The 15,405-nt window shown below is 46.5% G+C and overlaps 1 protein-coding gene across 3 annotated transcripts in view; it reads left to right on the forward strand.

Annotated features, from left to right (window-relative positions):
* INTU (inturned planar cell polarity protein) overlaps window positions 1-15,405 on the forward strand; it is an 88,141-nt gene that overhangs the window by 46,390 nt on the left and 26,346 nt on the right. For all 3 annotated transcript variants that reach the window (XM_073572049.1, XM_073572050.1, XM_073572048.1), the window contains exons 5-8: window positions 8,193-8,311; window positions 9,737-9,826; window positions 10,181-10,258; window positions 10,494-10,683. In XM_073572049.1, the coding sequence (XP_073428150.1) occupies window positions 8,193-8,311; window positions 9,737-9,826; window positions 10,181-10,258; window positions 10,494-10,683 (477 nt within the window). The remainder of the gene's footprint in view (window positions 1-8,192; window positions 8,312-9,736; window positions 9,827-10,180; window positions 10,259-10,493; window positions 10,684-15,405) is intronic.

Raw genomic sequence — 15,405 nt, forward strand, 5'->3', positions numbered from 1 at the left:
CCGTACACCTCGTACACACACAGGGCTCCGCTCCGTACACCTCGTACACACACAGGGCTCCGCTCCGTACACCTCGTACACACACAGGGCTCCGCTCCGTACACCTCGTACACACACAGGGCTCCGCTCCGTACACCTCGTACACACACAGGGCTCCGCTCCGTACACCTCGTACACACACAGGGCTCCGCTCCGTACACCTCGTACACACACAGGGCTCCGCTCCGTACACCTCGTACACACACAGGGCTCCGCTCCGTACACCTCGTACACACACAGGGCTCCGCTCCGTACACCTCGTACACACACAGGGCTCCGCTCCGTACACCTCGTACACACACAGGGCTCCGCTCCGTACACCTCGTACACACACAGGGCTCCGCTCCGTACACCTCGTACACACACAGGGCTCCGCTCCGTACACCTCGTACACACACAGGGCTCCGCTCCGTACACCTCGTACACACACAGGGCTCCGCTCCGTACACCTCGTACACACACAGGGCTCCGCTCCGTACACCTCGTACACACACAGGGCTCCGCTCCGTACACCTCGTACACACACAGGGCTCCGCTCCGTACACCTCGTACACACACAGGGCTCCGCTCCGTACACCTCGTACACACACAGGGCTCCGCTCCGTACACCTCGTACACACACAGGGCTCCGCTCCGTACACCTCGTACACACACAGGGCTCCGCTCCGTACACCTCGTACACACACAGGGCTCCGCTCCGTACACCCTGTAAACCCCTCCAGACCCCACGCATAAACTTGCCTTCATTCAGTACCATGACAACAAACACACAGACGGCAGCGTCCGTCCTGCACCCACTGAGGCCCCTGATCATGTGACACCTGACTCCTCCCCCTCCTGTGACCTCATCACAGGTCCTGTGCAGTGTGTGCACAACTGCACATAGAACAGCCAATGCCATCGCTGCTCCTGAATGCGTGCCTTCCCCCTGCCTCAGGGAGTGAGACATGTGGTGCACCGCGGGCCGCAGATGCCTGCCTCAGGGGCCGCATGTGGCCCGCGGGCCGCGTGTTTGAGACCCCTGATCTACAGCATTATAGAATGCTGTAGATAAGCCATGAAAGGCAGTGGCCGCATCTTATAGCGGCCAAAACTGCTGACAGGTTCCCTTTAACCTTAAAGAGGCTGTCCATTACTAGGACAACCCCTTCATTATATAAATGTTTGGCCCCGATAAAATAAAAAAAGCCTATACTCTCCTCCCATGCCGGCGCTGTTCCCGCGGTGTCGTCACTCGCTTTCCCCGTCTTTCCCATGCTGTTGCTGTGACACATGACTTCGAAGCCCAGTCAGCGCTGGCGTCACTGTCTCCGCCTTTTGTCGAATTTAACATGAAGAGGAAGCCAGGTCTGTAGCTGATCTCTAACTTCATGTTCAATTCAACAGACGGCTTAGACATTGACAGCAACGCTGATTGGGCTCCAGGATCACGTGTCGCTACAACCACACGGGAGCGACGGGGAGAGTGAGTGCCAACACTGCTGGAACGGCACCGGCACGGGAGAGGAGTATAAGTCTTTTTTTATTTTACCAGGGCCAAGCGTGCCGTATGACAAGTTGTTCTTTAACATTAGCCAATTGAATGTAATGTCTCTGGCCAGCTCTACTGATGCAATTGTCACAAACCAGTTTTATGCAGTGGCTGAATGGTTCCAGATACAGTGGGTCATACAGTCATTTAGTGAGTCCGTCGCTCGCTGGTGGGAGCTTACTGTCCATGCACTAAGTGCACATGCCCAGGATGTCAGCAACAGGCACAATGATTGCCATCAATCCAGTAAAAGCAAGGGAAGCATTTAGTACTTTAACCGTCCAAGAACATTAAGGGCCTGTCACACTAAGCGATATCGCTAGCAATATCGCTGTAACGTCACTGGTTTTGTGACGTTATAGCGATATCGCTATGTCTGATACTTACCTCTGACCGGCTCCCCCGCTGATTATCACTGATCGCGCGAGAACGGCCTGGACCGTTTCTCGTCGTCAGCTTCCTGTGGCGCCGACTAGCAATGCGTGGACGAGGGTGGGAGGATGTCAGGATTGCCTTGTCTGACAGGTAAGTAACGACCCCCGACCGCTGCTATGTCGCTGGTGAGATCTGCCTGTATGGCAGCTCACTAGCGACCACTTAGCGATGCACCAGCGATCCTGACCGCATCATATCGCTGGTCGGGATCGCTGGTGCATCGCTGAGTGTGACAGTACCGTTAGACTGATGTCAGCCGATCATTCAGCCGTTAGCTCGCTTGGCTGAGCGCTCCTGTGTTCTCTATGGGATAGTCTCTGCCAGACCTGTCTAGCTGCATCTTATCTCAGGGTAAACAATAGGATCGTCCGTCTGATATCAGAAATTCTAGATCTTTTAACTCCCCCAACAATCCTTGTCCAGGGCTCCCAAACATTAGAGTTGTCCGAACCAATCATCAGTGGGTTTGGCCGATATTCGTGTGATGGGTATGGGAGGTCTATAGTGATGAAGGTCTGATCTCGTCCCTGCCTATGGACCTCCCAGTAGGCATGTGTGATCTAATAAACAGAAAGACTAAGCGGTTGATTCTCAACGATAGTGCCAGAATCGGCAGCCCTAAAGCTAGGTTTTCTCATGTTCCTAAGGGTCATGCTGGGTTTTTAGGTTTATATGGTCATAGCTGCTGACCGACTCCTTCTAACAAATGTGATGCTCAGCAGATATGCAAAGTTTGGATCTCAAGTTCAGCCAAAATTCTGCAGCATTTTGATCAGTAAATCTTCTGCACAGTCGCTGTCATCTGTCTGGTAGACTGTAATGTAACCTAAGGATGGCCAGCTCCAGTACATTTTAACTTAGTGGGGTATTCCTATTTCCAAGATCGTATCCCAATATGTGTAGTAGTAGTAGTAATAATAATAGCAAATAACACCAAATGAAAAGGTAGTATGGTTCTTCTGATTTACTATGTGGAGGACATTTCAGTAGCTTAGGTATCTATGGTTATGGCCACTACTCTCTAACGGTCACTGTATCAGTGGTCGTAACCATAGATACCTAAGCTACTGCAATGCCCTGCAGGGTAAGCGACATAACGAATCAGAAGAACTATACTACATTTCTAATTGGAGGTATTTTCTAATATTCTTATTATTATTACACCTATCACATATTGGGATAGGATCTTGGAGGTGGGAGTACCTTTTTAAGGTGCTTGTAGATTTTGGCGTGCTGCTAACTCCCTGTTACATCTTATTCTCGCTCTTTTTGTTGCCTAGAGACCGGTTTCTGGCATTTTCATTGACATAATGTATCTTTTGTGCTTCCTTCCTTTTTTATTTTCTTTTTGTTTTATATAAAGCTTGAGGGTCCGATGTAACAAACTGTTTCGCTGAACTGAAATTCAGAGGCCTAATTAAATTAGATCAGAAGAATCCACTTTGACCGTCTCCTTTTGTAGGAGAGAGAATCTTTACGCCGGTCTTATATTCAGGGTTTTTTTTTTTCAGACATTTTTAACAACTATGAAGCTAGCACCATCTATTTTTGCCATTTTAAAATATTTTTTAACGTTAAGATTTCTTGCAATTTTTTTTTTTCTTATTGAGAATGGCTGAAGTAATTTTGGAAAAATAGATATTTTGTTGACAGGCTGCAGCGGTTGCATGACTGCTACAGTGCAAGTGACCATTGCAGCCAATCACTGGGCTTAGTGGACATGTATTTGCAATGCACAGTGAACACATATGATGTTTCGGTCTCAGTTTAGACCTTCTTCAGATATACGGATCGCCATAGAAGAATATAGAATTCCATGCTGAAACTATGCAGGTTACGGTGCATCTGGAAAGTGGGAGGACCACTAAAGGGATGGCATCTGTAGAAGTCAGCATGTCTATGGCTGCCATACCTTTAGTGGTACTCCCACGTTCCAGATGCACCGTAACCTGCATAGTTTCAGCATGGAATCATATATATTCTTCTAAGGCAATCCGTATATCTGAAGAAGGTCTCCACATCAATTGTGTGCCAAGTTCTTCATAGACATTATACTACGGATTGGGGTCCTACTTGTGCACCTGCTGTCAGGAGTGCCGCGCTCTACTGCTACATGTAGACCACACGTGACTGCTGAGCCCAGCCGTGACGTGACCGCTGCTGTCTGTCAGAGCCCGAGGGCAGTGGCATGGAAGCATTGCTGGGCGAGTATAGCTAATTTTATCATTTTAACCTTCCCAATCGTACAGAATATCGAAACCTAATCCCGTAAAATCTGTCTGATCTTACTGAGGGCCGAGTATGATCTTCTGAAGCTTGTTATTCAATGTTGGATCTTATTACAGGTTATCTATGTATAAATGTTTTAAAGGGGTTATCTCGCCTTAGATAAGTAAAATTGAACAGTGCTTGCAAATACAACTAACTTTAAACGTTAAAAATTCTCTTTGTCCTCAAGAACGGACGGAGTTTTAGTTATTAGATTATTGTTCATTGCCAAGGTGACTGGCCATCTTTGCAGTTTATCAGAGGTAACTGGTTTCCAAGACAAGAATTGCAATGCACTTTTCTATAGAGCTTGTAAGCGCTGCTCTGATGTCTGCCGGATCTGGCCAGCCTCAGGCTCCTGTGCTTCTCTGATGGTTCCTCGGCTTGCTGTGTTGTAGAGAGCACAGTTCAGGCCAGCAGTGCAACCATGCTACTGGTCTGTACTGTCAATCATCAGAAGTACATCGGACCCTTTCAGCCTAGAAGCTAAGAGGAAGGGAACTGGTATACTCTTCAAGCAGAGAATGAGACCACCCCTTTAAATGCTAATATTACTGACTAATTTGGTTGCTAATAATGGATTCCTGTCTTTTGGACAGCTGGTTAATAATAATACGGCTCCCTGCTCTCTGGGCAGTAAATCTGCTCAATTCTATGGTCGGAAGGAATTTCTCCCCATGTCACGTGCTTGGGGCCAGTAGGAAAATGCTACCATAAGGGACTAACTGTCCCACATACTGTCTTATCTGTCTAACACCACTAGGCCAGGTAAGGCGATGTTCACACATGTTTATGGCTTTGACGTACAAGTACCATCCACCATTGTGCTTTCTACTAGCTCGCAGTCTGTGGATGCCCCTCTACAACTTGGGGCCTCCGGTGCTGTGAAAAATGACACTGGCGTTTTCATTTTTGTAACACTATGGTTATTGTTCTTGTTCCCCACATGAAGGGATGTACAGCCACACACGCGATCAGCCCTGACGGCAATGAAATCCTTACTGCTACCAATCCCATATTGTGGGGAATGGAAACTCCGCTCCGGGAAGAAGAACATGTGCCACTCATTGGATTGTTGTTTTAGTTTTTCACTTCAGTAGTTTGGTAGAGTCGGGGAATATGCTGAGCACACAGAGCGGACTATGGGGATTATCCAGTGGTGGAGGCAATGCCTTTGAAGTGGGTAAATCTGGTTTGAATCTTTCCTATTTTGGTCCAAGCCACATCAAGAGCCTTGGAGACATGTGAAGAAATAGTCATATGCGGTCTGCAAATGGAAGGTTTATTTTTGTAAAATCAGACATGCATAATGTCTGAAATAAAACGTTTGTCTATAGGTATCTATAAATATAAGATGCCAAGGCATAAAACGGAGCACGAAGCTGGAAGTCAACCATTATGTACACACGGGGTCAAAATTGTTGGTGCCCCTCGTTTAATGGCAGAAAAACCCACAATAGTGACAGAAATAACTTGAATCTGACAAAAGTAATAATAAATCAAAAATCTATGAAAATGAACAAATGAAAGTCAGACATTACTTTTCGACCATGCTTCCACAGAATTTTTTAAAAATAAAACTCATGAAATAGGCCTGGATAGAAATGATGGTACCCTTAACTCAATATTTTGTTGCACAACGTTTTGAGGCAATCACTGCAATCAAACGATTCCTGTAACTGTCAATGAGACTTCTGCACCTCTCGACAGGTATTTTGCCTCTCTCCTCAAGAGCAAACTGCTCCAGTTGTCTCGTGTTTGAAGGTTGCCTTTTCTAGACAGCATTTTTCAGCTCTTTCCAAAGATGGTCAGTAGGATTTAGGTCAGGGCTCATAGAAGGCCACTTCAGAATAGTCCAATGTTTTCTTCTTAGCCATTTTTGGGTGTTTTTAGCTGTGTGTTTTGGGTCATTATCCTGTTGCAACACCGATGACCTACAACTGAGACCAAGCTTTCTGACACTGGGCAGCACATTTCTCTCTAGAATTCCTTGATAGCCTTGAGATTTTATTGTAACCTGCACAGATTCTAGACACCCTGTGTCAGGTGCAGCAAAGCAGCCCCAGAACATAACAGAGCCTCCTCCATGTTTCACAGTAGGGACAGTGTTCTTTTCTTGATATTCTTCATTTTTCTGTCTGTGAACATAGAGCTGATGTGTCTTGCCAAAAAGTTCCATTTTTGTCTCTTCTATCCATAGGACATTTCCCCAGAAGCTTTGTGGCTTGTCAACATGTAGTTTGGCAAATTCCAGTCTGGCTTTTTTTATGATTTTTTTTTTTTTCAACAATGGTGTCCCCCTTGGTTGTCTCCCATGAAGTCCACTTTGGCTCATACAACAACGGATGGTGCGATCTGACACTGATGTTCCTTGAGCTTGAAATTCACTTTTAATCTGTTTAGAAGTTTTTCTGGCCTCTTTTGTTACCATTCGTATTATCCATCTCTGATTTGTCATCAATTTTCCTCCTGTGGACACATCCAGAGAGGTTGGCTACAGTCCCATGGAGCTGAAATTTCTGAATAATGTGTGCAACTGTAGTCACTGGAACATCAAGCTGCTTGGAGATGGTCTTATAACTTTTACTTTTAACATGTTTGCCTATAATTTTCTTTCTAATCTCCTGAGACAACTCTTTCCTTCTCTTCCTCTGGTCCATGTTGAGTGTGATGCACACCATGTCACCAAACAGCACAGTGAGTATCTGTAGCCCTCTATCCAGGCCCACTCACTGATTCCAAGATTGTAGACACTTTTGATGCTAATTAGTGGACACACCTTGATTTAACATGTCCCTTTTATCACATTATTTTCAGGGGTACCATCATTTCTGTCCAGGCCTATTTCACAGGTTTTATTTTTTTAAAGAATTCTGTGGCAGCATGGTTGAAAAGCAATGTATGAATTTCATTTGTTCATTTTCATAGATTTATCTATTATTATTTTTGTCAGATTCAAGTTATTTCTGCCACCATTGTGGGTTTTTTGTCATTAAACAAGGGGTACCAACAATTTTGACCACGTGCGTATGTCCTGGTCAAGTAGTCTGCCTGGAGGAGTCCTTTTGGTGTACATCAGAAAAGAACCAGAACTTTCACAATGTTGTGTGATAAAAGTTTGTTCTGACTCCTTCCATAGGTTTCCGTGCGTCTTTGTTAGCTCTGGTACAAGTGTGTGTGCAATGAAACAAATTCGACACAATGAAATGTATTTTCAACACTTTCCTTAATGAAGCAAAATAAATGTTTAAGGGCTACCTTCTCGTTCAGACGCCTGGGTTAGCCATAGACCTAGACAAATAGCCATCTTTCCGTCCCCTTTATATTTTATACAAACTGTTCCATCTCTGCTCCTGCGAGTAGGTCTCATGGGAGGAGGACAGCTTGGATATCTCCATAGATATTCACTGACCCCAAGGATGTGGCAACAGAAATCTTCAGTCTAGTACCAGCTTTACACAATACAGTCATTGCCAAAAGTTTTGAGACTCACATAAATTTTTATTTATTTTTGGGGGGCTTCAGTGATTTTTAGGTGTTTACTCAGGTGTTTTTATGCTATGCTGAAGTACAAATGTAAGTATTTCATAAGTTTTTATACATAAAGTTTGTGCGAAGACTCAATATTCACAGTGTTGTAACCAATTTTTCAAGACTTCCATAATTTGCCTTGGCACGCTGGATACCAGCATCTGAGCCAGAAGGGATTGGGATCTGGGGGGTTTCCTGGCCAAGGGCCTAATATTTCAGCTCCCCTGAACTTGTCAGTCTCCAAACTTTTTGCCATGGCTGCATGGGCCGGGAGTCTTTGCCTGGGGATACTTTCTTGTGCTATAAGTATGGAAATTACTTGGGTGTTCTTGTGTATTGTAGTCTTGTGGCATGGCTGAAAATGTGCTAACTGCTCTTCATTTAACAGCAGGAAATTGTCTACCAGTATCCAGTGTCAGAAGCCTCGCAGAAGCTGAAAAGTATTCGAGGATTATTTCTAACACTTAGTGATATGCTGCAAAATGTAACTGGAGCCTCTATTGTTAGGTAATTGAAATTGGCTGAATCTATTTTCTGATGTCTGGGATAGATGGTGATCCTCACTGTGGCCACCATTATGGCTGGGATGGTGATCCTCTCTGTGGCCACCACTATGGCTGGGATGGTGATCCTCACTGTGGCCACCACTATGGCTGGGATGGTGATCCTCGCTTTGGCCACCACTGCGGCTGGGATGGTGATCCTCACTGTGGCCACCACTGCGGCTGGGATGGTGATCCTCACTGTGGCCACCACTATGGCTGGGACGGTGATCCTCACTGTGGCCTCCACTGCGGCTGGGATGGTGATGTTCACTGTGGCTACCACTGTGGCTGACCTTTCCTGACTGTGCCAAAACCAGAAAAGTGACTGTACAGTCAGGCCTCATTCACAAAGTCAGGATTTCCAGGAGCAAACTCCTGCTTCATATTGGCCTGTGACTGAGCTATAATAAAGTACAATGAAGCTGATGTGCAGGGCACCGTGTCCAGATTTAGGAGGTATATGATCAGTAACTCACATGTCTATGGGTTCCGAAGATTTTCCATAGTTGCTGGTAAGAGGCTGCTCAGCGGGACGCCGCACGGCCACGCTCTGTGCTTGTTAGTAATTGCACTGAGCCTAGCCTTTTTTTTTAGTGTGTTTTTTTACTACTTGCATGTTTTCTTGCGACCTAGGAAAATAATATGGAGAAGCTACAAACCTACAGTTGGGGCTGGCTGTACTCCATCTTTTGTGGTGTGTGGGATAGTTGGTTGATATTATTGAAAAAAAGACCCCGGTCCATCGAGTAGTTCCCCCCCCCCCCCCCCAATTGTACTCTGATGGTCCATTGGAAGGCAAAGAATCCCTATAATAGATTAATTGCCCGATATAAGAAAACCCCTTCATGACTCCCAAGTATTGTTATTGGAATGAACCCGGAATCAACGCTTTTGCCGAAATAAAAATTGAAATCCAATTAATGATTTGTACTGGCCATGCGGGACAATATTGTCAGCAACTAATGTCATCAATCCAGTCAGTATGGACGCTGTTGTATAACACTGATCAGTAGCACCTCCCTCTGGTGCAGTACTGTACTGCATCGCATCCCTGGACATCAAGTGATGGTGACGCCATTATTTTATTTTATTTTCTATCTGTAGACTGTGAAAATGCTTCTGTTTGTACGTAGAAAAATATTCCGGCTTTCTGACTTTTATGTAAGGATTTGCTGTATCTGCCTATTTGTTTTTTTTTTGTTTTTTTTTTATTTTGGGTGACGTTTTGAGGCTTGACAACCAACTATTAGATTTACGGCCAGTTATGGTCCGTTACGGTCTGCCGCTTCAGGTGGTTGTTCTGAGGAACTATTTTATATAAATGGGTAGGAACATCTGGGCACGTTTCTTTTCATTTACGTTTTTATTTATTTTTTATTTTTTTTAGCACCTCTCTCGTTTTGAATAAGAAATTGGTCCACGTGTCCTACTGGCAGGAGTCTGAACATTTATTCCTGATTTCTCTTCCAGCCGAGAGGTGAGGAGACCTCTTGTAATACTTCGAACTATGATTTATAGATAGTGTTTTTTTTCCACTGAAAACTCTGGCATTTCGATGGTAAAGTATACATTATGTTGCTATGTTCACACGTTGTGCGTGAATCTTGGTTTCGCTTAGAATGGTTGTAGTCATATTTAACCTCATGTTAACTGCATAGTGTGAGCACATCCTGATGCATTTATGCCGAAGAGGAACCTCTGCCCCTAGTCTCTGCTGCTCTCAGATGGGGCGTCATAAACCTGATGTCTTAAGGGACGATCACTGTGTAAAACTGCTCTAAAATGTGCTTTAAGACTAAATTTTCATTTCTAAACTTTTTTGTTTTGTTAGAATATCTCTTTTGCATCTGAAGACCATGATGGCCAATGTAGTTAGAACCTTGAAGTTCTTGTACAAGTCCTTGGATAGGTAGGTGCAACCAATTCCTTATGGGGTATGTGATGTGAGGAGCAGGAGCACATTGTCATGCTAAGTATGCTGAGGTTGAGTGTAGTCGCCAAGCCGTTCTCGGGGGGTCCCTCCCACAGTGTTTTTGTGCATTCTATATGATGTACATCCAAATGGATTTTTCATCGTGACGTTTCCCTTTCATGGAGAGTATTGTGTACGTTTCTTTGATTTGGGCTCCACTTTTGTGTTACAGGGCCTTCGGTCAAGCGGAAAATGTGCCTCGTCTTGATCATTTCTTTAGCCTGTTTTTCCAGCGAACAGTGAGGCTGTCCCTGTTACATGCAAACCCAAGTCATGGACCAGAGTCCTACGATGTCGGCAGCTCCCACTTAACGGACAACCTTCCGGGAGTGCGATGGCTGTCCTTACCTGAAGATATCAAGGTATGTCTTCTTTCATTTTTATTTGAAAATATTTCATAGTAAGGATGATTTAAAGAGTTTAAAGAGGTGGTCGCACCAGCAAAGTACATTGTAATCCGGTTTACAGCAAAGTTGGAAAAAAAGTTATGACTATTGAAAGAAAAGGGGGGACAAAGCACAAAACAATGGGTGCCTCTGGAAAGGGTTGCAAAGGAAGGTAGGTGTAAAAAGTAAGAACATTTATTCATCCTACAGATGTAATTAAGTGCACGCACGCTCCTGGTGAGTAGAGCCTCTCAGTCCGGGCAGGTAGGTGTGATAAGTACATGGGTCTTCAGGCAGTAAATAGAACCCAGCCTGCTGCACTCTGCTGCCAGACTCCACTGGCTGTATGTTTGCATGTAATGAAATATGCTTGGCCCCTTTGCTTGCCATCTGGCAGCTCGATGTGTTTCTCCAGGAATTCTACTAAGAACAGAGCCGCTTCATGTATGTTGTGTACAGTTAAAAGGCACCTGTCAGCAGGATTGTGCTGAGTAACGTACAGGTTGGTGCTTTTCTACTGATTACAATGATACCTGGGATGATGAAATCCGTCTTGTGGTTGTAGTTTAAACTTTATTTGTAGTTTTGAGTTAATGAGATTCTTGTTTTCTGGGGCGCCACCACCATTTTGCTAGAGGGAAAACATTTTTTAGTCCATCAAAATGGCGTTGGCAGCGCCTGTGCACTAGCATCCATCGCCGATAGATGGTGATGTGCAATCACCGGTGTCATTTTGATGGAGCCAAATTTTTATTTTCCTCTAGCAAAATGCATAGTAGCATCTGTCGCTTTCTGATGCTACCGACACCATCTTGATGGAGTAAAATTTATTTTTTTTCTTCTCCCCACAATACTACATGACTTAATAATAGTAAATGCATATATTCATATTATCCATTGTATAATGCTACAGCGCCAGCATGATGAATGCAATCTTTTTTTTTTTTTTCTTTTTTACGAACAATATTCTATGCATTATGTAAAATAGGGGGCAGATCACTGAAGGATCAGTGACCTGCCATAAGCCCATACAGATGCAGATGTAAGCAGAGCACCACATAAAACCGCCCCGAAGCACGAGAATCTCATTAACTGAAAACTGCAAATACAGATTAAACCACAAGACGGATTTCATCACCCAAGGTATCATTGTCTATAATATAACCGGCTAAGCGTCACTCTGTCCGAAGCCTTTATAGACTGCGCAAGCGCAACGCACCTGCGCAGTCTGGCTCCAGACAGAATGAGGCAGCCAGCGGTGAGGAGTGTGTATGGCGTCGGAGATGTCGGTACGCATACACACTGCATACCGCTATGTCCAGCGCCATACTTACATACTTACCTGAGTGGGAGGAGCGTTGCTGCGGCGCTTCTCTTTGGCCGGAGACCGGGGCAGGAGTGCGGTCGGAATCGCACATGCGCATAGTGCGATCCGGCGCCATTTTACTGAAGACACATTTGCAGTGTGTCTTCAGCAATATGCCGCTGGACAGCGCTATGGGCATGCGCGTACTCCGGTGCCAGACTCCTCCTCCAGCAGAATGTGACAGGCAGCGCTGGAGCACAGGGAAGAAGGGTGAGTATAAATGTTTGTTGTTTTTTTTTTTTTTTTTTTTTTTTTTGTATGTGTGTAGTTTAATAGGGGTGAGGGGGACCATGCATACCAGGAAAGGGGGTTGAGGGGACCATGTATACCAGGAAAGGGGGGTGAGGGGACCACGCATACCACGAAAGGAGAGTGAGGGGACCACGCACACCACAAAAGGGGGGTGAGGGGACCATGCATACCATGAAAGGGTGGTGAGGGAACCACGCATACCACAAAAGGGGGGTGAGGGGACCACGCATACCAGGAAAGGGGGGTGAGAGGACCACGCATACCATGATAGGGCAGTGAGGGGATCACGCATACCACGAAAGGGGAGGACCATGCATACCAGGATAGGGGGGCGAGAGGACAATGCATACCAGAATAGGGGAGGTGAGAGGACCATGCATACCAGGATAGGGGGGTGAGGGGAACTTGCATACCAGGATAAGGGGGTGAGAGGACCATGCATGCCAGGATAAGGGGGGTGAGGGGACCATGCATACTAGGAATGGGGAGTGAAGGGGCCATGCATACCAGGATAGGGATGAGGGGTGCCATGCACACCAGGATAGGGGGGGCAGCACATACCAGGATGGGAGACCATATACCAATAAAAATGCCCGCCACCCGGGCGTAGAACGGGTTCATAGCTAGTAATCAGTATAACAGCACCAACCTGACAGTGTCTGTAGTTTACTGAGCACAATCTCGCTTAGGCTACTTTCACACTTGCGTTTTTTTGCTGCGTGTTTTTTGCGCACACAAACGCATGAAAAAAACGCATCATGCGTTTGTGTGCGTTTTTTGCGGGTTTTGGTACGTTTTTTTTAAAAAAGCATGCTTTTTTTGCGCATACGTGCGCATTACAATACGCACGTATGTGCACCCATAGACTATTATGGGTGTTTTGCAGTAAAAAAAACGCATTGCGTGCGCATGCGGTTTTTTGGGGGGGCAAGTTGGATGCACAAAAAATGCAACAGGATGCATTTTGTGCGCCCGAGCGCACACTACAAAAAAACGCATGCGCATACTAACGCGTAGAAACGCATGTGTATGCGCATCTATGCGCACCCATGTAAAAGATAGGGGAAAAAAACGCATGCGTCTTTTTCCCGCTAAAAAGCAGTGCAAAAAAACGCAAGTGTGAAACCAGCCTTACAGGTTTACTTTAAGCTATAATCACTTGTTTAGCCCCAGACACAGATTGCTTTTAGTCTCTTGGAAGTTTAAGATCTTAATTAAAGCTGAGGGGTGCTCGTTCTGGATGGGTACTGGAAGGAGTCCGTATAATTTTCCCTTCTCCCATGACAGCACCACCTGAGAGAGGGATCTGCCAGGACAGGAACCTACTGAAATATAAGGGGCGGCACCTCTCCCCCGCTTCAGTTGGGTTCCTGTCCTGGAACGGGATCCCAGTGTGACAACGGCCGTGCCTGTCATAGATGAAGATGGACCCAGGGCCGTCCCGGCGCAGGAAGAGCAGGTCAGGCTTACCTGCAGCGCCAGCCGTCAGTGGCCTGGAAGCGCAGTCCCCGGGGTTCCTCCTGCAGGCCCCGGGTTCGTGCGGGTGCGGTATGGTGGTCTCAGCAGCGGGGCTCTCCTCCGTGCCTCCCTCCCCCTGCGTGCGCCCGATCCTTCTTCCTGGGACGACAGGGGAAGTCGGGCGGCTTCCGGCGTCGGACGTCAGTGGCGCGATGCACCCTGGGAAGTGCGCCGGCTGACGTCACAGACGCAACGGCAACATGGCACCTGGTGCGGCGCCGGCCGCAGGAAGAAGATGAGCGGCCGGCGGTCGCATGGGGGAGGGGTACCGACCACTCACCGGGCATACACCTACAAAAGGAGGCCAAGGAGCAGGACGGCCAGGTGTTTCAATGGGGTCACAGCAGGAGCGTTCAGTCTCCACCGTCTCTGCCCCCGTCGCAGACCTCTGCACGTAAACTTGGAAGCCGTTCAAGCGGCAAGAGCAGCAGCCGCCCGAGCCACAGATCGAGGGATTCCTCACAGCCTCCGAGTCCGGTACCGACTTTGTGGGTGGTGAGTGAACTTCGAGAATGTTAGACCAATATTAATAGGGTCCTTCTTGTGTGTTATTTTTTCCTTAGGGAAAAGGCAAAAAAGCAGGGAGCAAAAGGAACAATAGAGAGTGTGCTATATGCCAGAGCCCCCTAGCAAAAGATTGGCAAAAGGACCTTTGCGCTAGCTGTATCCAGTGGACTATGGCGGAGAAGGTGCCGAGCCTGGCAACTAACCTCAGATCAGTTATAAGGTCCGAGGTAGAAGGCTCACTTAAAATATTATTAAAGAAAAAGAAAAAAAGTAGGAGAGACTCCCCAATTTCTTCGTCAGACTCTTCCTCGTCTGAATATCAGGTCGAACACAGGTCCTCCTCCTCCTCGGATAGTGATACAGGGGGCCCGCCGTGTTTTCCGGTAGAGGATACAGACGCTCTCCTTAAGGCCATTAGGACAACCATGGGCCTACAGGAGGAAAAAGCAGCTAAGTCCCTAGAAGACGTAATGTTTGGGGGGTTACAGGAAAGGAAAAAGCGCACCTTTCCGGTTAATGAGAAAATTCAGGCGCTCATTGAAAAAGAGTGGAAGAAGCCTGAAAGATCAGGTAGCCTTCCCTCCTCCTCAAAAAGAAGATATCCCTTTGAGCCTAAAGACACAGAAATATGGGACAAGGTCCCAAAAATTGATGCAGCAGTATCCAGATCATCCAAAAGGTCGGCCCTGCCCCTAGAAGACTCAGGAGTACTAAGAGATCCGCTAGATAAGAAAGCAGACTCCTACCTAAGACATGCATGGGAAGCAGCGGCAGGGGGACTGAAACCAGCACTAGCCGGCACCTGCACAGCCCGCTCTTTAATGATCTGGTTACAGCAGCTAGAAGAAAAGCTCGCATCCAAGGTGTCAAGGGAAAAAATTTTGGGAGATATGTATCTTCTACATGGAGCAGCTGCCTATATGGCCGACACCTCTGACGATTCCATGAGATTGACAGCGAGTGCAGCAGGGTTATCAAACGCCGCAAGGAGTGCATTATGGCTTAAAGGCTGTCCTGGAGACCTGCAATCAAAAGCTAAACTATGCTCTCTTCCA

This window comes from Dendrobates tinctorius, unplaced genomic scaffold (assembly GCF_039654945.1).
Source record: "Dendrobates tinctorius isolate UK_male_01 unplaced genomic scaffold, ASM3965494v1 ptg000030l, whole genome shotgun sequence".
NCBI classification, from domain to species: domain Eukaryota; kingdom Metazoa; phylum Chordata; class Amphibia; order Anura; family Dendrobatidae; genus Dendrobates; species Dendrobates tinctorius.